The 24,767-nt window shown below is 35.0% G+C and overlaps 4 protein-coding genes across 6 annotated transcripts; 2 read left to right on the top strand and 2 right to left on the bottom strand.

Annotated features, from left to right (window-relative positions):
• Positions 1-813: 813 nt before the first annotated feature.
• On the top strand, positions 814-3,216 carry LOC108223527 (receptor-like serine/threonine-protein kinase At1g78530). Of its 2 annotated transcripts, none has more exons than XM_017397841.2 (6): positions 814-953; positions 1,454-1,595; positions 1,680-2,018; positions 2,192-2,443; positions 2,533-2,666; positions 2,940-3,216. In XM_017397841.2, exons 2-6 carry the CDS (start codon positions 1,460-1,462, stop codon positions 3,135-3,137), a joined length of 1,059 nt encoding a protein of 352 aa, XP_017253330.1. In that variant the 5' UTR covers positions 814-953; positions 1,454-1,459; the 3' UTR covers positions 3,138-3,216. The 2 variants fall into 2 exon arrangements, with proteins under 2 accessions (XP_017253330.1, XP_017253329.1); XM_017397840.2 differs by having other exon boundaries at positions 843-953; positions 1,429-1,595.
• LOC108223528 (fatty-acid-binding protein 3, chloroplastic) lies at positions 3,120-5,417 on the bottom strand. Of its 2 annotated transcripts, XM_064093636.1 has the most exons (6): positions 5,326-5,417; positions 4,979-5,202; positions 4,211-4,312; positions 3,896-4,033; positions 3,604-3,818; positions 3,120-3,461 (listed from the first exon to the last, which is right to left on the bottom strand). In XM_064093636.1, the coding sequence occupies exons 2-6, from the start codon at positions 5,142-5,144 to the stop codon at positions 3,303-3,305; spliced, it is 780 nt and encodes a 259-aa protein (XP_063949706.1). In that variant the 5' UTR covers positions 5,145-5,202; positions 5,326-5,417; the 3' UTR covers positions 3,120-3,302. The 2 variants fall into 2 exon arrangements, with proteins under 2 accessions (XP_063949706.1, XP_017253331.1); XM_017397842.2 differs by lacking the exon at positions 5,326-5,417 and having other exon boundaries at positions 4,979-5,280.
• Positions 5,418-10,244: 4,827 nt separating this feature from the next.
• Positions 10,245-15,667, top strand: LOC108220839 (solanesyl diphosphate synthase 1, chloroplastic). The gene is made up of 6 exons (XM_017394708.2): positions 10,245-10,663; positions 12,031-12,155; positions 13,547-13,674; positions 13,754-13,857; positions 14,491-14,618; positions 14,826-15,667. The coding sequence occupies exons 1-6, from the start codon at positions 10,456-10,458 to the stop codon at positions 15,372-15,374; spliced, it is 1,242 nt and encodes a 413-aa protein (XP_017250197.1). The 5' UTR covers positions 10,245-10,455; the 3' UTR covers positions 15,375-15,667.
• Positions 15,668-19,933: 4,266 nt separating this feature from the next.
• LOC108220266 (cytochrome P450 CYP72A219) lies at positions 19,934-22,020 on the bottom strand. Its single transcript, XM_064094087.1, has 5 exons — positions 21,715-22,020; positions 21,413-21,630; positions 21,015-21,259; positions 20,467-20,842; positions 19,934-20,365 (listed from the first exon to the last, which is right to left on the bottom strand). Exons 1-5 carry the CDS (start codon positions 21,995-21,997, stop codon positions 19,940-19,942), a joined length of 1,548 nt encoding a protein of 515 aa, XP_063950157.1. The 5' UTR covers positions 21,998-22,020; the 3' UTR covers positions 19,934-19,939.
• Positions 22,021-24,767: the final 2,747 nt, after the last annotated feature.

Raw genomic sequence — 24,767 nt, 5'->3', positions numbered from 1 at the left:
TTTCGTGGATTTTTGATCTGTGTGTGATATTTTGATCTGCATCTCACACCCACATCTAGATGTCATGCATGCATAATGATTTGTCATACCTATCACCTACCAAGGCCAACCCAGAATTTCACAGGTTATTCCAGTAAAAGAAGATATGATTAGCTACGTGTTTGTTTCACATGATTCATTGTGTCTGTCATAGCCTTTATGGACGAAGATAATACTAGACTGATATTCTGTGACAGAGCTGTTCATATATCCATTCACACTGTATGTGCTTTGCTGCCTTCATTAATTCCCCAGCATCCCTCAGATTTTGCAAGGACAAGTGGTACAAATCATATGGTGACAGCACCGAATCACATGTTTCCCTGAAAAAATCCTCTACTTTTTGTGCTACACAAACTTAACATGCTTTGTTCTTGCATGATGTTAACACCCGCTTTCGTGTTGGAAATTTTCCTTGCTACAAATGCCAGTTTTTGCTAAAATTCTGAAATTTTAAATTATTTGTGACTTGAACTCTCGACCTCTTTTATATGATATCGGTAAAAGTAAAACTTTACTTTGGTGAACGGAATCCTTAATTTATGATTGTTCCGCACGAAGTGTGGAAGTGACAGTAATGTCAACAACGGCGATACAGCACCATAATCTGGGAGCTGCTTCTTGGCATTACGTTAAATTCACTACTCACGTGGCATCTACTTTATCAACCTTTTTTTGTAATTTAATCATATATTTACGTTAAGTACCATTGGGGAAGTATAATAAATAAAAGATACTCTCACCTAATTTATGTACAGTACAAGCCTTCTTTTTAGACTCTTTGGTCATCCATCATACAAATCATTTCTTCATAAACACTGCTTTTGCATCTCCAAGGACAAAGTTTACGTGTGAAAGGTTTGGTAAAACCTTCCTCAAGCTCTCAGTCTCTCTGGCAAAAGCTTTTCTCTCTGGTTAGCCTCCATTCTTTTCTTTCACATTCATATTTTGTCAAAGCTTCAGTTTCTTCATTAGGCTTTCTTGTGTGTTTTTATTTAGCTTGGTGGCAACCTCTCTCTCTCTCCCTCCCTCCCTCCCTCCCCCCCTCTCCCTCTCCTCTCTCTCTCCCTCCCTCTCTCTCTCTCTTTCTCTGCGTGTGTTTTATGTTGAGAAGAAGCGATTGCTATGATCTCTTCAAGTCCTTGATATGGATTCTTCTAAATCCTATAATAAACTCAACGCTAACCTTTCCTATTAGCCAGCTTGCGATATGAACAGTGGCCACTCTATTATTTTTCAAATCTTACTATTCATAATGACTTTTCATTCTTGAACCCTTGATATCAGTTTTCATACGACTTGTTCTCTTGTAGTTATGTACATGCAATATTACAGTTTCTGCACTAGGGTGAGGAGGAAGACTACTTGACAAAATTCATTACTTTACAGTTTTCAGATTGCTACTACGTTGCAGGAACGAATGGGTCAACCTCGATTTCTAGCACTCTACATCACAGTTTGCATTGTTGCATTTGTAATCGGAAAGATTGTCATAGCTGTGCTCATCTATCGACGCTGGCAAAGGAAGAATCTGGTTATACAAGACAGTTCCTATGGTATTCTTTTTATTCGAGTACACAATGAATTAGTCACTTATTCTGCGGATCAACATTTTAACTGCATTTCATGTCTGCATACAGGGGGGAAGTTGGTGATGTTCAGATCATCAAGGATGAAGTCTTTGAAATCTAATAAATTGTTGAAAAGAACAATGAAATTGAGCAACAAAGATAAAATCGGGGCTGGAGGATATGGGACGGTTTACAGATTGAAGATAGATGACTCTACATCCTTTGCTGTCAAGAGGCTTAACAGAGGAAGTGCAGAACAAGATCGTGGTTTTGAAAGAGAGTTGGAGGCGATGGGAGATATAAAGCACAGGAACATTGTGGTTCTTCATGGATATTATACGGCTCCTCATTACAATCTCCTTATCTATGAGCTAATGCCTAACGGAAGTTTGGATACATTGCTTCATGGTATGCCTTGTGTCATTAAAACTAATCTGTTCTTACACTATTTCATATAGTACATAGATTTATAATGCAAGAGGTTCTAAACTTCTGGTGTCTGGATATATTCTTGTCACTGTAACCGCGTAGTTATTTATATGCTTATTTTCAAGTTAAATCTAGAGCACTTCATCATGCAGGAAGATCTCCAGAGAAGGTTCTTGACTGGCCTTCAAGATACAAAATAGCAGTAGGTGCTGCAAGGGGATTGGCTTATCTTCATCATGATTGTATCCCTCACATAATTCACAGAGATATTAAGTCGAGCAACATTTTATTGGACGAAAATATGGAGGCACAAGTTTCTGATTTTGGATTAGCAACATTGATGGAACCAGACAAGACTCATGTATCAACAGTAGTTGCTGGAACCTTTGGTTACTTGGCTCCTGGTTAGTCCAATAAATCATATATATTCGCCTTTTTCTCTATATTATTTTTTATAACTTGACTTATCTGATTTTAACGTGCAAATTTCCAGAATATTTTGACACTGGAAGGGCAACTGTGAAAGGAGATGTTTACAGCTATGGTGTTGTTCTACTTGAACTTTTAACAGGGAAAAGGCCGAATGATGAAACTTTCATTGAGGAAGGCACTAGACTAGTAACATGGGTAAGTTTAACTTCTTAAGAATTTCACACTTGCAATAGTTTCCTGACTTCTATAAAGGTCCATAGCCTCAAGAGCATCACTAAGGAAATAAATCAACGAATAGAATGTCTTACTTCTGTCCGTTGGTGGCGCCTAGTGCTCTACATTTAGTTCCTTCTTCTGGAAGTCAATGATTTGTCATATAACTTGTATCTACAATTTAAAATTTAAAAGATACTTGATGCTTGTGCATATTACCTTCAAGAATCTTAAATCTATATTGTGCTAATGCAGGTAAAAGTCGTAGTTCAAGAGAAGAGGGAAGAGTATGTGATTGATAGTGTCATAAAAATTTATCCATCTGAAGAAGTTAGTGCTGTATTCAATATTGCATTAATGTGTCTAGAGTCGGATCCAACCAGGAGACCAACCATGGCAGAGGTTGTCAAGATGCTTGAGCGTATTAAACCACAATTGCAAACAGAATCTTGAATTTTGCTTGATAAGTTCTCTTGACACACAAATATTTTTCGGTTCCTAGTTGAGTAGAGGATTCAACAAAAAACCACAACACAACCTGTTAAGATATATCTACAGTGACCGGATTGACAAATAAAAATCTCAGTACCAGCATTTGAAGAAATGATGTAGCAGCATTTACTTGAGGGCTGTTGCCAAGCCGTTGGCTACTGAAGCTTTCAGTGAAGGAGAGACTGGTTCACCTCCAAAGAAAACATCAAAAAGAGCTAGTGTAACATTACTTGACTCAATTGTAGCATCCGTACCAGAAGGCATACCTTCAGTTGATACGCTAACCTGCAAGTCACCAAATAATACGTATTCATTTAGCACTTTAGTCTGTAATGAACCCTTCCCCCCTCTTTTTTGGATGTTGAGAAAACCTCCACAGTGCTTATTGTTTCAGACCAATGTGAAAATGGTATTAATTGATACTTACAAGCATTTTTGTTGGGTTAAGCCAAGTCAGAAATATGGAAGTCCCTTTTTTAAGTGCTCGTTTCTCAAAGGTGCTACGGAATGTAGAAAGAGCAGATTCATCGATTGTAGTCGGTGATTTTATCCTTGGGGTTATAGCATCATCCAGGGCATCCCAAAAGGTCTTACCATCAACATCTCTTACTAGAACAATCTGTAGTGACTTCTCCAAAGGTACTGCATTTTCCAAAGCTAACGTAAGAATGTGTAATATTCTTTCAATATCATCCTTACTGTCTCCTGTGTAAATTTACCTTGAAATATCAAGTCAAACAGAGATGCATCTAATTTTCCTTTCATGGCATCTAACTTATCTAAAATTGAAAGATCCACATATAATCCAGCAGCATACACTTTGACACCAACAATCGCAAAACGTTTCTCCCTGTACCCTGCTTGCACGAAGAAAAGTGATAAGATGCATATCGGGTTATCAGAAATGAAAAAACAACATTCTTGCTAAATCATTTTTCAGTTTTCTGCTTACAAATTGTTTTACTCATGATATTACTATTAGCTGGAAATGATCTGGTAAATCAGCACAAAAAGAAAAACACTTTCTGACATACCAGTTCCAAGCAGAGATAATGTACTTGAGCATCCTGGTAAACTCAATGAGGTCTGAAATTTTACTTTGGTGGCTGGTTCCTCTGTTAAATCTGTATCTCCAACTGTAGCACGAGTTTAGATTCATCGTTCAAACTTGATTTTTGATATAGTACTCAAATTTTTACTGCTGTGTACCTGAGAACTCTGATGCTCTACTTATTTTTATCTTAGACATTTTATATCTGTGACTAAAACCTACTCATTTTAGCTTAGCATATACATTTGAAGAAAAACAGTCCTTAAACTTTATCTGTCTTCACTAGACCTGAAAAACAATCAGTTGAAAAAAGGCCTAATGGTATAAGATTTTATCACATAACTAATGGATGAAGTCATAATAACCCAATGATTGAAATCTTGGAAGGATGGCAATTACCCGACTTACGCAAATGCTTAGGGTTCAAACATTTAACAATGGCATCTGAGCTCAGGCTACCGCGATCTATATTAGGGTGTAAAGGGGTCCGGGGAGGCGGAGCCTGATCACTTAGTACACGAGATCTATTCTTCCCTAAGTGTGTAAAATGCAAATTTTGGGGTCATCCCAAAGGAGTTGGGTTTTGGGTTAAATTAGCCTCAATAACACCCAACATACTCAAATTTCATAGAATTGAACTACTTAAAAGCCTACATTCTGTATCTGATTGAAGAAGTAAAATTCCCAGCAAAGAGTAAGATTTATAATGTGAAGCAAAAGTAAACAATCTGAGAATGACCAGTCCATGTACCTGAAGAAGCAGAAGCAGAAGCAGCTGTGGCTTTGAGTGACAAGCAGGTAGAATGATAGAATTTAGATGGTTTTATGCAAGCTTGAAAAGGGTTTGTTGTTTTTGTAGCATTGGATTTGATGGGTGGTGGAAGCCAAAGTGGTGTTAGAACCCCAGTCACCAACATCTTTGTTTCCACTTACTGTAACTTTGATCACTTACTAAATATATAATGCAGGAGCTTTTTTTTTTTTTTGCTAATTGAATACACACGCACACGTGGGGAGTCGAACTCCCGACCTCCCGCAAGGGGGTACAAGAGCTCTACCGCCACACCAACACTTTGTTGGCTATAATGCAGGAGCTTTAAATAACATGTAGCGCTGCTGTTACAACTTCACAAAACTGCATTTTCTTTTTTCTCACGGCGGAAACTATGAGGATGGCTTGTAAGTTGTAAGAGCAACCCCAACACACTCTCTATATATCCTCTTAACCTATAATTTGAAGAAATGGAAGAAAACCACACCTCCAACAGACTCCCAAGTCATCCTCACATTTTTAGGAGCTTCATACCTCTCCTCAATAGTGAGGAGCCTATCTATCTTCCTCTTTTGATTTTATATTAATATCCAGCAGCCTTTCTCACATTTCCCTGGCCTTTGTACGCTGCTATCCTTGCAAACTGGTACTAAATAATTAATGTGCAAGTGCTGACCAAATTAGTACTGACATAATATATGTATAAAGACATAGAGAGTGAATTTGAGGAGTGTTTTTGGAGTGTCAAGATGATTTTGTATCTTAAAAAACTAAGAGCTGATTTAATAATATTATTTATGAGGAGGATGCTGAATAGTTGTTGGAGTTGCTCTAACCATGTCTCTCCAACCCAAAAACCCAAAGTTAGCTATATTTCTTTATCCGGATTTAAATTATGTCAAATTCTTTAAATTAGCGGCATGTCTTTAGGTTTAGGATGTATGAGTGAAGGTGGAGAGTTCAAATTTTCGAATTTCACAGTGAGCGATGGTAATAAATATTATCTTGGCATAACATTTTACAATAAAATGACAAAAAAAATAAAATTCATGTTTATCACTTTTCCGAAATAATTTATTTGAAATGAAAATATTTATGTACTTATATGAGTTAACAAGTGCCTTTTTTATCCTTTTAAAAAAAGGTCAAACATTTGTCAACTACTTAATATTAAAAATATTTTATTGATATAATTATTTTTTTAGAGATAAATCATTTTTTTTTGTAAGGGAGAAAAAGCATTATTGGGAGGCTAGACATACCCTGATTCCTGAATAAGTGCATTTCTTCCGCCCTCCTGTTCTTGTCCATGTTATTTTTACAATTTGAACTTGGTTAGCTACTTGTATAATTCATAATTGTTAAATATGTCATTTTTGATTTTTTCATAGACAATTTTTTACATACTTCATCCATTCTAAAATAACAATTGTTTTCATTTTTACACGTATTTTGAAGTCTAAAAATATATTTCTACATATTATTTTTCGAGATCTTTTTTTTTAAAAATAAAATTATAGATGTTAAATTTTTATTTATAAAATGAAATTTGAAAGATAATGTATCAAATTATGTATTTTATATCTCAAATCACGTGAAAGAGTCCGAATATTATTTTGAAATAGAGGGGTATATTAATATTAGATATCAAAAGAATGTTGCAACTTGTTAAATCTTGCAAATATATACTAGCTTATAGCCCGTGCAAGGCATGAGAGCTTTTTAATTATTTATAAACTTTTTAAATATATTTTAAATGGTGTGAAAAAATTTAATTTATAAATAATAAATTAAAATTTTCAATAAAATAAAATTCGAAATTATGATTTGTTTGTAAGTTAGAACTTTGGTAAATACATCATCACAGCCATTAATGATTTCAAATAAATTATTTTAATCAAGCAATTCCTTTTCTCGTATGTATCATGCCAAAGTATTAAATTTTATCTATTAAATTTTAATATATTTTGAGTGGAATACGTTATGCCAACTCCTATTAGATTATATTAATAAATGTATTTTATATTAAAATTATTATAATGTGATTTAAATATTTTTCAAAAAATTTATATGGTTCTAAATTAAAATTGATAAACATAATTTGTTTTGAATTAAGAAAAGGAATCATAAATATGCAATAAGAAGGTAGAATCTATTTTGTATTAAGAAAAACTTTTTTATATGTTTCTCACATAAATCCGGCTTATTAATTTTAAAGTATATTATAAAAAAATTGTGACGGTGAGATTTATATGATTCCACGAATAAAACTGGTAGAAAATATTTATTTAGGATTAAAAAAAATCATATACATGTGAAAGACAGAATTTGTTTTGGATTCAGAAAAGGAATTATAAACATGCAAGTAGATATCAGTTGCCTTCTAGAACAGAATTTAATTTTGTTCCAATCTAACGGTGCTTATTTGTTCAATATAAGATCCGACAGATGATAAGCTTTTGGACCAGAGGACCATGCGACCAAATTATCTCCCTTACGCTTATTATATATAAGTATATAATATAATATAATATGAATTTTCTCGCCATATATAAGTGCGTAATTTCTATGGATGTGTGTTACAGTGTTAGTGTATTGTTTTTGTAATTATTATTATTAGAAGGCTCATATTTTTGCTACCATTATCAAAAAACAGGAAAAATACTAATTTTTTTATTTAAAAAATATATTATTTGCTTTTAATGCTATGTGGCAATGTGGGATCCATTCAAATTATGTGATGTTGATTGGCGAGCGGTGACCTAACATGGCCGTGAATCATGGATGATACAAGCTGGTGATGATAACGTGATAGTATTTGTTTTGCTCAGGGTTTTTGGAATCACATTTAGAGTTGTCACTGAACTTATATATCTTAGATGTGTGATTAGTTCTATGTAACATCATTTAGGAGTCCCGTTCCATAAAAATTTTAAAGAATTTTTGTATTTGGTCCTAATTTTCTGAAAATTCAGTTTATTCCGTCGAGACGAATAGCACGAAATAAAATTTGGTCCGGTCCGTAAAATAATGACTGAATAGTCCAAACAGTAACATTAATTTATATTTATATTATATATTTAATATATATTTTTTAAGTATTAATTATAATATCTATTTTGTAAATTTATTTATATCTATTTTTGATAAAGTGGTGACGATTAAATAATATTATTTTTTAAAAATAAATCATTAATTTTTTATTTAATTATGATATAAATTTTTGTTTTAAAAATATTTTCAGTTCTTTTGGCCAGTTCGGAGGTTCGGTCCATAATGAAATTCGGTTCGGTTTGTTCAAGAAAAAAAAAATCAGTTTTCGATCTACATGGTTCGGTCAGATTTTGGACTAAACCCACGAAATGCTCACCACCAAATACATCCCATAGTTACGAATCAGGTACGAAACAAAATTAAATAATCCTCAATAATATTCGGTGTAATTTAGATTAATGAAATAATTTTTTTAAAGCTCTACCATCAAGAATGTAATCTTTGATAAAAAGATTGTCATAAAAAATTATTGTCTAAGCCAAAGAGAATGCATTATTCCCCGAAAATATAATTCACCTTTATATCCAAAAGTGTTAAAAAAAGATTTAATAAGTCTAATCCTAATAAAAATTCTTTGGTCAGACAGATTATAAAAAAAAATATCTATCATAACACAAATTCATTTTAAATGACATGCGGGTGTATTCAATCAAGATTTATATGATTTTTTTCATTAATGAAATTCGAGTATATTCAACTCGGATTTTAAAAAATATATCCGAATTGTGGGATATTAATTAGGAATTTTAAATTATGCAATAAGGTGGCATTCAATCACAATTAGTTATGCTTAAAAATCTAGTGACATTTATCTTTTTCAAAAAAAAAAATCTAGTGACATTTAATAATTGATTATTTAAAATTCATTAAAAACTCATGATTATTAAATAATGATGCATTTTTTAAACTTCATAACATAAAAATTTTGTGTTTTTTTAATGTATTTTAAGATTTTTGAAATTCCATAAAAATAGGTGGAAAATGATGTGCTTAAATTCTAAAGACTACTCCCCGTTCCAACCAATTGCATACATTTGGTTGGGACACGGAGACCAAGAAAAATATAAAAAGAGTAAAGTTAGATGAAAAGTGAGTATAGTGGTGGCATTTTTTTTTTTTTTTTTTTTTTTTGGTCACAAGATACTTTCACGTATGATGAATTGTATCAGAATACAATAGCCGCTCCCAGGAGTTCCTTTCGTTCAAGAAAGTTTACCATCTAACCCTCGGACATGCAGAGATGACCGGGGACGCTTAGACAATAAATCTTTAATGTTCGATAAGAAAACACCCATAAAAGGTCCCGTTATCATTCTTTCTTCCATCTCGCGTATCCTGAAAAATACAATACAAATAAAAACCATAATAAGTTCATATGGCATTATTTATATTTAATACTAATATATTTGCTATAGTGGAGGAAAATAGTGGGCGTGATAGTGTTTATATTAAGTATTATAGAATGGACATAGTAGAAGAAAGCAGTTGGTGTAACGGTGTTTTATTACTACTTTTGGAATGTATACAATTAGTGGGACGTCCAAAAAATAAACTTTATATAAATGGACAAAGAGAATATATGTCAGTTCTCCGACATTTTATCAAGAATCCACATGAAATCAATCAAATACAATCGATTAAAATTTATATATCATATCAAAATCACAATTGAATTATCACCAATGAAGCCTTAACGTATTGTAAAATCCAGATAGTACTCTCATATAATCACGAACTATCTTCGAATATAATACAAATTTCATTAGAAAAAATTATATAAATCATATCGACAAGAACAAACAATTAAAATGATGATATTATTTTGATCTGATGGTAAAAAAAATTAAAAAATGATATAATTCTTCACAAGCTTTAAATACTTGCATTAAATAATTAAAGATCGTATTCACTCCCTTGAAAACAAAAAATGCTACGTAATCCAAATCTTGTCTTAAATTTTTTCCCATAAAACATGATTGATTTTAGTTGGGTGATTTATGTGCACAGGTTTCATAGGGTTCCATTATTATTAATGTGAATGGAAAGCAATCTAATATTGTCAACTAATATTTATGAAAAAAATTGAAAACAATTTTTGAGTGTGTAGTATTTTTCTAAAAAGTACATAAAATAAAATGATATTTAAGTTATTCAGCTTGCATATAAAACTTAAGTAACAGCACCACATCTTTTTGGCTTCTAACCTCCAACTTGTCTGTGGTGAGCATAGCTTCCTATGTTAAGGACGCCACTTCTCACTCTCTTTCAAATTCCCTCCCCTGCATTATCTCTATATATTTTCAAGTACATTTTTCCACCTTATAATTGCTTGGTTCCTCTGTCTCTGAGAATTCAACAGCCTTTGCTTCTTGACTCACTAGCATTAGTAGTATCAACACAGAATGATGTCAATGAAATGCCAGAATCTTGATTTTTCTCGACTTGGGCCTGATTTTGCAGCTTTCGGGTTCTCATATAATGCTTCATTTGATAGATATATGATTGGAAAACGTTGTAATGGAGTTCCTAGAGCTGTCCAAAATGGCTATGGTGCTCAGAGGTTGTTCTGTTTCCGGCAAGACATTGGAGCAACTGAAGCTTCTATCGAAGGTACTTAGTTTTCTTCACTCTTTAGGTTCAAAATAATGTAAATACAGGCTAATTTAGGCAGGATGGTGCCCAAATGACATGTATGCATTCAATAATTTTTTTCTTTTCCCAATGCATAATTCTTCTTGATATTGTGTTTTTATTTACTGAAGCCGTGTATATTTGATAATTAATGTGATCTTATTAAGAGTAAATTGCACATTTGTGGCTTGTATAAAGTTTCATATTGTTGGGCAACTTTTTAAACTCAACACAATTAGTGTAACATTGTTAACACTAAATTGCATATTAGTGGCTTGTATTACATTTTCACATTGTTGGCCAATTTTTTAAACTCAGCACCTGTGTGGGCAAATAAATCTTTTTAAAGCAAAATCGTATTTGATCGGAGAAAGATAATAAACATTTTAAAGGATTTTTCAAAAACATTTTTACTTGTAAAAACCAGTTTTATTTTAAGGAATATGAGCAAGGGGAGGGAGAATGGGAGGTCATCGGCGTGTGGTGACGAAGAGTTGAACTTAAGACCTCCGCCAAACCTGGCTGTGATATCATGTTGAAAACTAGTTCATCTAAAACCTTGAGTTGTTAGGGGAAGGCCCCAAGTTGATCTTATGTTATATTTCAACAGATGGGAGGACAAGGGCGATGGGGTTGGGGTGAGAGTTTGATGAGGATGGCGGGGTTGGGCAGCCGAGATGGAGGTCGGTGCAGGGGGACGTCGAGGTTGACAAGTGAAAAATGTTGAATCATGAACAGTCCAAAATGCCCTTACTTCCGTTAACGCCATCTAGCGTGTGGAGGCGGAGCTTCTTTTGTGCATTAAAACGATTTATTTGGCCACACAAGTGCAATTTACTCTATTGTTAAAGGAACAAGAAGTAATCTCCTGATTCTTTAATTAAGTAGTTCTCGACAAATTAGATTTTATTTTTAAGTATAGTGTAATTTGGTGGCCGAACTTTATCAGTTTTTTCATTTTGGTGGCCGGAACTTCAAGTTTACAACAGGGTAACGGATATTGTTTTAATTCATCAAAAAGGTGGCTAAGACCATTTTTTTGAGAAAAAAAGATTAGTTTCTTTTCTCAGGCCCTTAGCTATTTCTTTGAAACATAAAAACAATGTCTAGCCACCGTATTGCAAATTTGAAATCCCAGCCACTAAAGTGCAAAAACTGATAAAATTCAGCCATCATTTTAAATTTTACTCATTATTTTTGAATATATTGTTACAATTTAATACTCACCGCTTTACTGGATTGCATTGTCCTTATCAATAAAGTAGAAATAAAAATGATTTGTTTTGTGTTATTTGAATCTTTAATGTGCAATATTGCTGTTTTCATCGGTTGTAGTGGAATTTTAGGGGTCGCACCGATTCCTGCACCACTGGAGGAGGTGAAAACTGGCTCAAGAAGTCCAATATCTCTAGTGAATTTGTTTGAGCTTGTTGCGGATGACCTGATCATATTGAATAATAATTTGCAGTCGGTTAGTACCTCTTAGTATCTTTTTTTAGTTGAAACATGCTATGCAAATTAAAGTGTTAGGCAATTGTGATTGTCTTGTGAATAAATATGTAATTTTGATGTTATTGCATAGCTGTAATAAGGCATTAATAAAATTTTATCACGAGTTAACTTGGTCAGGATGAGGTTAAGTGGCTATTGGCATCACTACTTGTAGACAATAGCAGTATCGTTAGACATAATGGTATGTTAAGTAGGCAACCAAACTAAGCTGTTTCTTTTGATCAGCAAATGTATGTGGGTTCAATGTCTTAAATCCAAATATATCTTCAGTTTAGTACCTACAATAGTATTAGGCTAGTTTCTATGTAAAAGAGATTCGAATGGAGTCTAGTATCAAACTTTACAGAACTTTGTTGAAGGTTGGTTTTCTTTCTTTCTCAGTAAGTTTTTTAAATAATATACTTGAAGGAAGCAGAGTCTTCAGGGCTTTAAGAACTTAAAAAGTTTATTTTGCATCACTGTCAAATATTATTTTGGGTGAATTCAAGGACTAGTGGTTTGGCCGTACAATGATGATAATTTAATATTATGGCTGTTGCAATATACAGGTGAGAAGTTTTTAGTAGATTCAACTTTGTGATATTAGAGCATGATATCATAAGAGGTCAGATTATAACTTATAATGACATTTCTTGTATATAATGTTGAGATGTACATGGTGACATTATATTGTTGAGATGTACATGGTGAAATTATGCAACTAGAATTGGAGGCAATTGTAGATAATTTTTGTGATGATTTTCTTGTATCTCGATTCTCAAGGGAAAATGGTGAGATGGCCTCACTCACAATGCACAACTACTTAAGTTTGTAGCTCTTCGTACTTAAGTGTGTGAAAATTTGACAAGCACAGATATCCTGTTTATGTCTTCTCAACTTTCAAATTACAAAGTTTCCATTAGAAAAAGACATAGAATTGAATCTAATAAATAATTCCACTGTTGCAATATTTTTATTTAATATATTCTTACATAGGGCTTACATCTTTGAAGCATGAGTTGAGTGGTGAATATATATTATAAATGATCTAATTTTACATTTAATTTTAAGCTTGCCAAACTAATATGAATAACCTTCACTTTCAAATATCAAAACTCTGCTCATCAGAACAGACGGTTCCGTCAGTAGGGGTTTTGTTCATGTCTGTTAATGTGCGTGTTTGTCAACAGTATATGTCATTTACTTGTAGACTTTATGCAATTGTAGAGTAAGGCATAGTACTATCACTAAGTTTAAATGCAAAAGGGCCATATAAATTCTTATTACAATGTATATGTAATCCTCCCTTCTGTTATTTTTCTTCACACAATCCAAATCAATGTTGTGCACCTAATTAAGTCCATATTCTAGATTGTTGGTGCAGACAATCCAGTTTTGATGTCCGCTGCAGAACAGATCTTTAGCGCCGGTGGAAAGAGGATGAGACCTGCTTTGGTTTTTCTAGTGTCAAGAGCCACTGCAGAATTTGTAGGCTTGAAGTAAGAATCATCTACTCTCCTCTTTTGCCATCTGGATAATATAATGAATGAATTTATCTAACATATGTTTCTGTTTCAGGGACCTTACTAAAGAACATAGACGTCTGGGGGAGATCATTGAAATGATCCATACTGCAAGCTTGATACATGACGATGTGCTAGATGAAAGTGACATGAGAAGAGGTCTGACTTCTATTTCCTAAGTGTTCTGGAGCTACCATGTACTAACTGAAATTATGTGCAACGAGTTCATTCTATAGTAACTACTGCTGAGATGATTGCATAGTAACTCACATCTCTTCCAGTTACACTCAAAACAGTAGTAATAGAAAAACTGCAGGACTGCCCGTATGTATGTATATGTGATGAACTACTACTTATTAGTCCATCACTACAAACTTATTATGTGTTTGAAGTTGCGTTACCATGTGCATTGAATTTCCTTTTATTTGGGAAAACAAGATTGCTATCGATTTAGTTATGTTCTACATACTTTCAGATAGAGGTTTTGGAATATTATATTGATTTATCGTGACAGATAGCCAGTTCAAGCTTCATGTTCTCTACTGTATTGACATATGCATCAGGTGTCTGTAATTGATTCTATGATATTAGTATGTCTGTATTGTATGCTTTATGTCTTCAACTGCACCCTTCAACAACTTTCTTACTGATTAATTTAACCAAATGATGATGGGCTTTATTAGGTCTTTGCACTGTATTGCATACAAGTAAAATCCTACAATGTTTAGAATACATCAGTTTTTTCGTCATTCTCCACCTGCCAGTTTATAATCCTTAAGTGCTACTATGCAGGAAAAGAAACAGTTCATCAACTCTATGGTACTCGTGCAGCTGTGCTAGCAGGGGATTTCATGTTTGCGCAGTCATCATGGTACCTGGCTAATCTGGAAAATCTTGAAGTCATAAAACTCATCAGCCAAGTATGTGTAACCTACCTGGCCCTTTTCTGTTTTACGTGGTAGCTATCGTTACAATTGTGTTCTTATGATGACCACATTCTGGATTCTGCAGCTTAATGTATATGTCTCATTTCTAATTTCTCTTTTACCAGAATTGTAGAAGATAATATCATTTTTTTTGCTTGCTTAACATTACCTACCCGGTGCATCTATATGGTCTAATGGCAGGTTATCAAAGATTTTGCAAGTGGCGAAATAAAGCAGGCTTCCAGCTTGTTCAATTGTGATGTGGGGCTTGATGAGTACTTGACCAAAAGCTACTATAAGACAGCCTCCTTAATAGCAGCTAGCACCAAAGGAGCTTCCATTTTTAGCGGAGTCAACAGTGACACAAGCGAGCATATGTATCAGTATGGTAAGAATCTTGGTCTGTCCTTCCAAGTTGTGGATGACATACTGGATTTTACTCAGTCTACTGAGCAACTGGGAAAGCCAGCAGGAAGTGACCTCGCAAAGGGAAACCTTACTGCACCTGTTATATTTGCATTAGACAAAGAACCAAAACTGAGGAACATCATTGACTCAGAATTTTGTGAGAGTGGTTCACTTGACGAAGCTATTGAGCTAGTGAAGAGATGTGGGGGAATTGAAAAGGCTCAAGCTTTAGCTAAAGAAAAAGCTGATTTAGCAATCCAAAGTCTCCAGTGCCTTCCTTCTAGTTCCTTTCGGTTGGCCCTGGAAGAAATGGTGCAATATAATCTTGAAAGAATCGAGTGAAAAGAACCAAATCCAATCCAGTAAGAGGGAAACAAAGACAGTGAAGCTTGTATCATAAAAATGACTGCATATGAAATGAAATGATAATGTGACCAGTATAGTTCCATAAGTAGGTCAGCAGCTGCTTATGGATGTATATAATACAGTATGCAGAACTACAGGCATTCACAGCCTAATATTACTTGAAGGAATTGCACCACATGGTTGCTTTATTGTGTGGTCTTGGAGAGTGTTTACACCTCAAATCTTCAGACCTTTGCTTACGGAGAGGTTAATATCAATAGATCACTTCGGGATATTTACGAGTGTTCTGTGCACGGTAAACAATTACTCCCTCTGTCCCATAATAAGAGTCGTTTTGATTTTTGACACGTAATTTGAGGTGTAAAAAAAACATATCTCTACATATTATTTTTCAAATTTTCTTTTTCTGAATAAAAATATAGATGTTAAATTTTTATTCAGAAAAAGAAAATTTGAAAAATAATATGTAGAGGTATGTTTTTTTTACATCTCAAACTACGTGTCAAAAGTCAAAGCGACTCTTATTATGGGACAGAGGGAATACTAATAATGTTATGATTTTCATAGACCACGAACTAATATTTTACCCGATATAAAAAGGGTTGGACCTTTTATAACAATTTCAACCCATTTGAGTAATAATGACTCAAATATCACGTCTGAGAAATAGGACTCGAATATCACTTTGTAATGTTATGTTATTTAGTATTTACTTCATCCGTCTCAATTTATAGGTCCAGTTTGGAAAAAAAATTTGTCCCAAAATACTTGTCCCTCTCTTCTTTCAATACAAATTTATCTACATATTAATTGTGATTTTTTTTGAAACTCAACATTATTCTCATTTCTCAATGCACTAAATCCTTATATTTATTGTGATTTTTTTGAAACTCAACAATATTCTCACTTATCAATGCACTAATTAATGATACATGAGATAAGATTCCATCAAACCAACTTTTTTCTTAATATGTGTGTTTATTCCAAAATAGACCTATAAATTGAGACAGCGGGAGTATAATTTTTTTTGAAAGACATAAATGCTGCGTCATCTGTCCTCGTTACTTTATCAAGTGTTGGAAATCCAAACAAATGAAATCATCTAAAATTCAACTCTTAGAGCATTCACATTGGATTCTTCATCCCCATCCCTATTTTCTTACTAAATTTAGTAAGTCTCTAAAATTATTTTCATGAATTTAAAAATCATCTACATCTCATTCCTCATCCTATCTCACCCCATCCCTATATTCCCTTTTATATTAGTTCTTTCTCTCTCTTCCATCTATTATCTAATCAATTACACTTATAAATAAAACTAAAAAATGAAAAGAAATGAAATGGGGAATGAATAGTAAGTCCCCAAATATGGGGTTTTAGTTTTTGTCCCTAAAACTAAACCCCATTTTAGGGTTTCGGATGGAACCACAATTTGGACAAAAATTTAAAAATTTCCCTAAATTATAGGGATAATGAAAGTATAGAGAACCCAATGAAAATGCTCTTAAACGCTAGTTCTTCATAATTTTTTCCTGAATACATGATTTTTACTCATTAATAAATTTTAATTTACAAAACACATATTATAAATAATACATGTATAAGCAATGAGATATATAATTTTCATATTTATCAAAAAGATAATTAATATAATAATATATTAATATAAATTATTATTTTTATTATTAGCATCAAAATTTGTTTTGAATGCCAAAAAAAATAAAAATATATCTATCATAGATGATTGAACAAGTAAGTGGGCCAACTCATGTCAGCAAAAATAAGCTCTAATACAGCAGTAGTGGCAGGCAAAAGAAATGGGAGGGTAAAACGGAGAATTGGGAAGAGATGGGGTTGTTGATGTTGTGTATAAATAGAAGAGGAGATTAGGGTTAAAAAACAGAAATGCCTTTTAAAGAACCATCCGTCTGAAAATAATCTAACGGCGGCTGCGTTCCGTTGCGGGCAGATAACAAACACGATGCTTGTCTTTCGCCTCCGCATAAGCAATCAATTGCATATGCGTTGAAAGATGCTGTATCCACATCCTTTTTCTTTTCGTTTTCTCAATTTCAGCTAATACATAATCTGCAGTAACTGTTGGGCCTGTTTGGCTACATAAATTAAGCTCCGTGGGATTACGTGGGGAAAATGGCTTCTTTCAGGAAAAAAAGTTGACTTGTATGTGTTTTTTTCAGGAATAAATTCTTATTTTTAAAAAATAAGTTTAGTCGGATGGTTTCATTATACATTATTTTGCCAGTTTTAAATGAAAAATATGATGAACATCCTGGAATAAGTTTTTTCATCTTCATCTTTGCTGAAGGACATTCTATGAATCAAAGATTGATTCAGTTTAGTAAACTGATTGTTATGGATTGAAGAGGTGAATGTGTTTGTGTGAGTAATTTTTGTCCCGAATCATATGATTGGAAGGTGGATCTTGTGCACTGGCAAAGTACATGAGATGGAGATAGCTGGAACTCATAGAGGGCTTTTGGATTGAGGTTGAGAATGGGAATCGGAAACGAGGGTTAATTGGAATACGAGACATGATTCGAAATCTAATCACTTGGTTATGGGATTAAGGTTTCGATTTGGTTAAGCGTAAGGAATAAAATCCTCCGAATAACAGATCATTTAATTTTTGGGTTTTTTCTGATCAAATTTGAGATTTCGAATCATTGCAACTATAGTGCTCCGGCAAAATGATCATAAAAACACCAAATAACAAGTGTTTAGTTCTCATTCCATAGCACCAAATAATTAATCTAAACACTTGTTATGAGATTAAGGTTTCGATTTCTGTTAACCGAGTTTAGAGCATCTCCAATAATCGCATAACCAACTCTTAAATATAATATAAAATATTAGACTCTTAGTAACTTAATACAAATTTAAGAGTCTCAATTCCAACAATATTCTTTATACTTGCTCTTAAGTTAATATTTTATTTTTGTTTGGACTTGTGTATGACACAGACTCAAATGTAATTGGAGGGAATGGATATTTTAGAGCTTTGTAGTGGCTCTTAACTTTGAGGAGAGAGGAGAAAGAATCAAGAGGTTATTAGTGATATGAAGAACAACTAAGAGTCTCTTGGTCTTTTGGAGATGCTCTTATTAACCATAAACCAAACACTCTCATAGTGTTGCCCAATGCAGTCCAAAGGAATCTCCTTCACAAAACCTCTCCGCTCTGGATTAATCAGAGTCCCCGCCCTAAAGATCAGGATGATGATCAAGTAGCATAACGGGCACTTTGAACAGTTAAATAACATTAACTAAAATCTGGATGTATATTAAAGTTCAAACAAGCAAATCTAAGGCTGTCTCTAAGCCAGCCAAGTAGAATGGTTTACATTCATTCATCACCTCTTGAATGTCCATTCCGGCTCCACTTTCTTTGATTTTTTTTGAGGGGCCGTTTGGGTGAGCTTAAAATAAGTGATTTTTGCTTAAAATAAAAAAGTGAAGTAGAAGTCAGAAGCAAGTTAAGACTTATAAGTGATTAAATTGTTTGGGAAATAAGCAGAAGTATAATCCTAACTTCTTTTAAGTGCTTCTTGACTTTTTACACAAATAGTACAAATAAATGCTTATAACTTATAAACTTAGAAGTCGGCTTATAATGGCCAGCCAAACACCACCTGAATTAGATTTCAACACAAACATATCATCATTTTCAACTTCTCCCATTTGCAAAGCCTTCTGTCTTTTGCTGATGATACCCTTAGCACTACTTGAATCTCATTGCGGATAATCTTCGTTCTCTTGTTCTCTCTGATCGGAATGTACCTCAAACCAGCAACTTATGTTGATTAATTACAATATTTCTGATATTATACATACAATTAACGAGAGGTTTATTTTACAAAGAAATTAATTTGCTATTATCTTCATAGTCTTTGCAGCAACTTTTCTATTATGACTTTTCTACTTGGAAGGGATTGTATCAAAGCTCAGAATGAGGATTTGCAGGATACTTAAAACCAATGTAAGCCTATTTTTATGGAGGAGTTGAAAATCTAAGCTTCCCAACAATCGATCAACAATGGTTTATATGGAGATAATTATAATCTTTGCAGTTCCGAAAATTTTAAGATGTAAAGTAGATATATTCACGACCAATCCTATTATTAGGATTGAATCAGGAAATTTGTGCAATTTGGCTATAAATATTTATAACTACTAATTAAAAGCCACCAAATTTCAAATGTTTTTATTCGGGGTTAATTTAATTTTGACAATACAGCAATGCTTGGAGAAAGAGGTTACAGAGAGTTTATAAACTTTTATAAGTATACTGCAAGGTAAACGCTTGATGAGGAACAACACACTTCTATTGAAATTCTTGAGTTAAACAGCTCAAATTCTGGTTCTAATATTTCATCATGAATGAATTATTCAAACAACACATTCCTCTTACTTTTATTATCAAATACCTAAACACTAATATTTCACCTCACAACTCGTCAATTGCATCACTTGTTCAGGTCCACAGATGGATTAACAATCATGCATGACTTCCCCAGAAGCATGCTAAAGCCGTCGCAGAATCAATGGCGCTCCATGCTGAGGTTGAAGAGTTAAAATAGGGAAAGGTGCATGCACATAAGATGGAGAAAGTTGGAACTGAAACCTTTGTAACATCATACTCAGTGCCATCTTGGCTTCAACCAGGGCGAAATTTTGCCCAATGCATATACGGGGACCTCCTCCAAATGGAATGTAAGAGAATTTTCCTTTTGTTGCGCTTGAAATTCCTTCAGAAAACCTCTCTGGTTTGAATTCATTAGAATCCTTTCCCCATATTTCCGGATCATGGTGAAGTAAGATTACTGGAATGGTAAATATTATCCCGGCTGGAAGACTAATGTTACCTAGTTTTGCATCTTTTGGGACTGACCGGGTAAGCATTGATGCAGGTGGATATAATCTTAAAACTTCTTGTAGAACCATTGTTACCTGCACTTAAAAAATTGAATAACATTAACTATATTGATTTAAAATTTTCTACATGGCCCAACAAAGTACTTTTTCGGCTTTAGTTTGGAGAGGTGTCTTACTATTTTGAGATGGTTTAGTCCGTCAAAATCAGGTTTTTTGCTGCCAAAAGCTTGTAAAACTTCTTCTCTTGCTCGAGTTTGCCATTCAGGATGTGTGCTCAACATAATTAAAGTCCAAACTAGCAAATTTGAGGTTGTTTCCGAGCCAGCGAAATAAAATAGCTTGCACTCTTTCATCACCTCTTCAATGTTCATCCCAATTCCACTTTCTTGGATTTCCTCAGAATTAGATTTTAAGAGAATACCCAACAAGTCATCATTTTCAACTTCTCCCACTTCCATTGCCTTCTGTCGTTTGCTGATGATACCCCTTAGAAGTATTTGTATTTCTCTGCAGATTGCATTCATTCTCTTGTTCGCTTTAATAGGAAGATACCTGGAACCAGCATTTTGTGTTAACTAATAGTAGCTTTCCTGATTTATATGGAAATTTTGTGATTTTGTTTCACACTGAAAAATAACAGTGATAATATCTTTGTAATTGGATCGGTTCAGTCGTACAACTTTTGGATTAGAATTTCCGGTACTTGAAAAAGTAATTTTATTACCTCCAACCGGGAAAGACAACAAACTTCATAAGTTGAAGAGTGAGTTCAACTTGTTCCTTCTGAAGAATAAAGATTCTTCTTCCTTCTTCATAATTACTGCCAAATGCTGTTCGAGAGATCACATCACCAGACAGATCTTCAAGACTAGGCCATACATCTATTTCTGCTGACCCCACCTTTAAAACTAGTGTTTCCCATTTCCTGATCATCTCATCACAACTCTGATGAATTGCTGGAAGCATTCTCTGTCATGAAACAGGAGGAATATTTTAAAGAAAAACTCATTCAAAGAACTTTGATGCAAACTTTCTTAGTTAGCCATAATGGCATAGCTAGTGATCTTTACTTGGTAAATTTTTTTGTGTTAGCTAGATAATTCCTTAGGAAGCAGAATAAACCTTTAGCTTTTCCAAGTGGAAGGCAGGGTTCATTATTTTTCTATCCCTGGACCATTTAGCATCCTCAGAGCTAATGAGGCCACCAAGGATCATATCACCAAGCGGGTTGGGGTGCATCTTGTGGAATATACTTGGCTTAGACATAATTTCCCTAATTTGCTCAGGATCGATCACTTGTATGCTTGGTGTTGGTCCAAACCAAATAAATGCCCTTTTACCTGCAGATTGACATCTATCATTTAGCAAAGAATGACAGTTAGACGATTTACCCTGCACACACAAAGTTTGTGTAGAAACTATACCATATTTCTTGATGATGCTATGGATGTAAGGTAAAGCATGGAAAGAGACATTGTCAGCCAATTTGATCTGCTTAGGCCTATTCTCCTGGGCCATCGCTGCAAAGTCAAGCATGTCACCGCGTAGGATCCTGTATGAATTTGCATGGTATCCTTGATCTTTTAAGAACTTCTCATACATCTTAGGCCTTAACCAAAGCCACCTCACCACTTTCATTGATATAATTGCCACAACTGTAACTGCAACAACTGCGATACCTGACAGGATTGGGGAACTCTCTTCCATTTTCTCTTCTAAATTTAAGTGTTGTTGAATACCACTGGGTTAGCTTGGCATAATCAAGCAGGATACACATATTTATACGAAGGAATCACATTGTGAAGCCTTAAGGCCACTCTCTAAATTCTACACATATGTGCATTTGTCATATTTTAATGTAATATTATTGGAATAGTTCATACATAAACCGAGCTTTAAACTTTATAAAGAGGTACATTGATAACAACAAAATATACTGCACATTTTTGGTCTGTTTGCAATAATACTGTGACCTCCATCTAAATGCTATGTCTTGAACATAAGCATTCGGCAGTTGCAACATGTGTTAGTTAGATTAGAGTGCTGATATTTAGGCTAAAATTTGAGCACATAAGTGCAAAAATCGTAGCACATGCACAGTTCAAAGGTTGTTCCTCTCTTTTAATAAAAATATATGATCAGGTACAGGAATCTCCGATATCACTCTCAGATTTTGAGAAAGTTGGTCATCTAATGTCATACCGGATATCTAATAATAATTTTTAAAATGATTTGCACTTTATACAGGATAAAAGTGATGATATAATAAGACTTGAGCAAGCGATTATACCAATGCATTCTCCTATAAATAATATTCATTCAATGAAATCCATCAAGGATTACAAGTTGAAGAGACAAGATCGAAGACGGCCTACTTCTTCTACATTGGACCTGATGGCTCATTTTTGCTACAACAGGAGACAAGAATAAACAGGGACAAAAAGAAAAAACACACACAAGAAGCAGAAGCAGAAGCTTGCTTGCATCTCACTTTTTGTTCTTTCTGTTTTCGTAGACAAACGTGTAAATAAACACTACGCGATGCATTTGTTTCTTCCTCTTAATTTTCACTGTTAAAATGATCGCCCGGTTATTTTAGGTTCATTTTTCTTACTGGTTGATTTTTTTTATAACCTTTGTTCAATACAATTTCAGGTGTCTATTGAATTGAATGTTGGCCCCATTATCAAAGTGTCAATTATAAATGTGCTAAGGACCAGCCCAAGTCATATGATGGAGTGGTTTACAGGAGGAGGCCCAAGACTGCAGCCCAGACAACAACAGACCAGAGCCCATAGCTGTCAAGGGTATTATGGTCAAATCATGTAATAGGGTTAGTTAAGGGCGAGTGGGGGGAATAGAGGTGGGCATCTGGAATCTATTTGGTAGTGTGTTGTTTGGGAGACGCCCCCTTCTCGAAGTGTGGGGATTGTATTTGGTATTCTGTGAACCATTTGTCTGTGGGACTTCTCTTAATCTTACTGTTGCTTGCTTATTGATTCGTTTGGCTGTACTTAATTCATAGCAATTGGTATCAGAGCCTACGACCTTGGTGATCTGGAAGAATGGGGGCGCCGCCTTCTAATCAGCATCGTATTGAAGTACTGGAGACAGGGTTGAGTGAGTTGCGTGCGGCTATGGCCGAACAAATAGCCATCGCCGTCACGTCGGCTACCCAGGAGTTGCAGAGATCTTTAGTGGATCATTTAACTATGTCAATTGACCAAACTTCTCAGCGTCTGGAGGCGCGCATCGCTCGATCTCGTGAACAGAATGAAGTGATGTTGAACGCTATGAAGGACGAGCAGATTCGGTTTCAGGATGAAATGAAATCGTCCTTGTCTTCCATTCGAGGACTAGACCCGACTCCTCGTTTTGGGGCTTCAGCTTCTGGGCCACAGCCAAAACCACATCTGGGTAGTATGGTGGGCGAGGGTGGCGAGGGCAGTCGACCAGAGGGTTCAGGGTTTGGATCGGGTCGGGGTGGAGCACAACTGGGCGGTTTCGGGTCAGGAGGGGATGATGGGTATATGGGTCGGATCCCGGGTCAGTTTTCTGGATCGGGTTGGCGCCACAAGAAGTTGGATCTACCGGTTTTTTCAGGCACTAACCCAGATGGGTGGATTCTTAGAGCTGAAAGGTATTTTCATTTTTACCGTCTGTGTGACGAGGAGCAATTGGAGGCTGCAATTGTGTCGTTGGATGGAGATGCCTTACTGTGGTACCAATGGGAACATGGCCGCCGTCCGATTCGGCGTGGGAGGAATTGAAAGGGATGCTCCTGATTCAGTTTCGGCCCTCATCTGCGGGGAGCCTTTACGAGCAGTGGCTGAATCATCGCCAAGAGGCTGGAGTGCTCGAGTACAGGAGGAAATTTATTGAGCTCATGGCTCCATTAACTGGGGTGCCAGAGGAGATAGCGAAAGACCAGTTCATTACGGGGTTGAAAACTGAGATTCGAGCTGAAGTGAGACTGTTAAGTCCTAGGAGCCTAGATCATGCCATGGATATGGCTGTCAAAGTGGAGGACAAGTTGAAGGGGATGCACTATCGAAAAGGCGAGTTTAAAGCAGGGGGAGTACACTATCATTCAGAAGTGGCATTTTCTCCTCAGTCAGGTAATGCCAGTCTCTCGTCTTTTAAATCCCAGTCTCAGTCGTATATACCGCAGCCCAAATCTGTTTCTTCGTATTCGCAAGGCTCGTCGAGCCCTACTCTGTCCACAGGCCGCAGTAATAGCTCGGGGTCCAGTGTTGGTCTTGGGGGTGAAGTGCGTCGTTTAAGTGACAAGGATTTTCAAGCGAAACGGGAGAGGGGAGAGTGTTTCCGTTGTGATGAGAAATGGAGTGTGGGTCATAGGTGTAAGAAGAAGGAACTTAGTGTGATTGTGTTGCAACCCGAAGAGGATGGAGGGATGGGGGAGGAACAACAGCCTATTGCAGGAGAGGAGGGTGTAGTTGAGGAGGTGTGTCGGCCT

The sequence above is a fragment of the Daucus carota genome, chromosome 5, assembly GCF_001625215.2.
Source record: "Daucus carota subsp. sativus chromosome 5, DH1 v3.0, whole genome shotgun sequence".
Lineage (NCBI taxonomy): Eukaryota > Viridiplantae > Streptophyta > Magnoliopsida > Apiales > Apiaceae > Daucus > Daucus carota.
This window is presented reverse-complemented; position numbering and strand designations above follow the sequence as displayed.

What these genes read in the sequence shown, in the direction of transcription:
- LOC108223527 (XM_017397841.2), top strand. Translation starts at nt 1,460, where the DNA reads ATGGGTCAACCTCGATTTCTAGCACTCTACATCACAGTTTGCATTGTT. An exon ending in TATACAAGACAGTTCCTATG is followed by an intron (nt 1,596 to 1,679) that starts GTATTCTTTTTA and finishes GTCTGCATACAG; the next exon opens with GGGGGAAGTTGGTGATGTTC. An exon ending in CTTTGGTTACTTGGCTCCTG is followed by an intron (nt 2,444 to 2,532) that starts GTTAGTCCAATA and finishes GCAAATTTCCAG; the next exon opens with AATATTTTGACACTGGAAGG.
- LOC108220839 (XM_017394708.2), top strand. Translation starts at nt 10,456, where the DNA reads ATGATGTCAATGAAATGCCAGAATCTTGATTTTTCTCGACTTGGGCCT. An exon ending in AACTGAAGCTTCTATCGAAG is followed by an intron (nt 10,664 to 12,030) that starts GTACTTAGTTTT and finishes GTGGAATTTTAG; the next exon opens with GGGTCGCACCGATTCCTGCA. An exon ending in TGAATAATAATTTGCAGTCG is followed by an intron (nt 12,156 to 13,546) that starts GTTAGTACCTCT and finishes TCCATATTCTAG; the next exon opens with ATTGTTGGTGCAGACAATCC.
- LOC108223528 (XM_064093636.1), bottom strand. Translation starts at nt 5,144, where the DNA reads ATGTTGGTGACTGGGGTTCTAACACCACTTTGGCTTCCACCACCCATC. An exon ending in ATTATCTCTGCTTGGAACTG is followed by an intron (nt 4,034 to 4,210) that starts GTATGTCAGAAA and finishes TCGTGCAAGCAG; the next exon opens with GGTACAGGGAGAAACGTTTT. An exon ending in TTAACCCAACAAAAATGCTT is followed by an intron (nt 3,462 to 3,603) that starts GTAAGTATCAAT and finishes GGTGACTTGCAG; the next exon opens with GTTAGCGTATCAACTGAAGG.
- LOC108220266 (XM_064094087.1), bottom strand. Translation starts at nt 21,997, where the DNA reads ATGGAAGAGAGTTCCCCAATCCTGTCAGGTATCGCAGTTGTTGCAGTT. An exon ending in TAGCATCATCAAGAAATATG is followed by an intron (nt 21,631 to 21,714) that starts GTATAGTTTCTA and finishes GTCAATCTGCAG; the next exon opens with GTAAAAGGGCATTTATTTGG. An exon ending in GACTAAACCATCTCAAAATA is followed by an intron (nt 20,366 to 20,466) that starts GTAAGACACCTC and finishes TTTTAAGTGCAG; the next exon opens with GTAACAATGGTTCTACAAGA.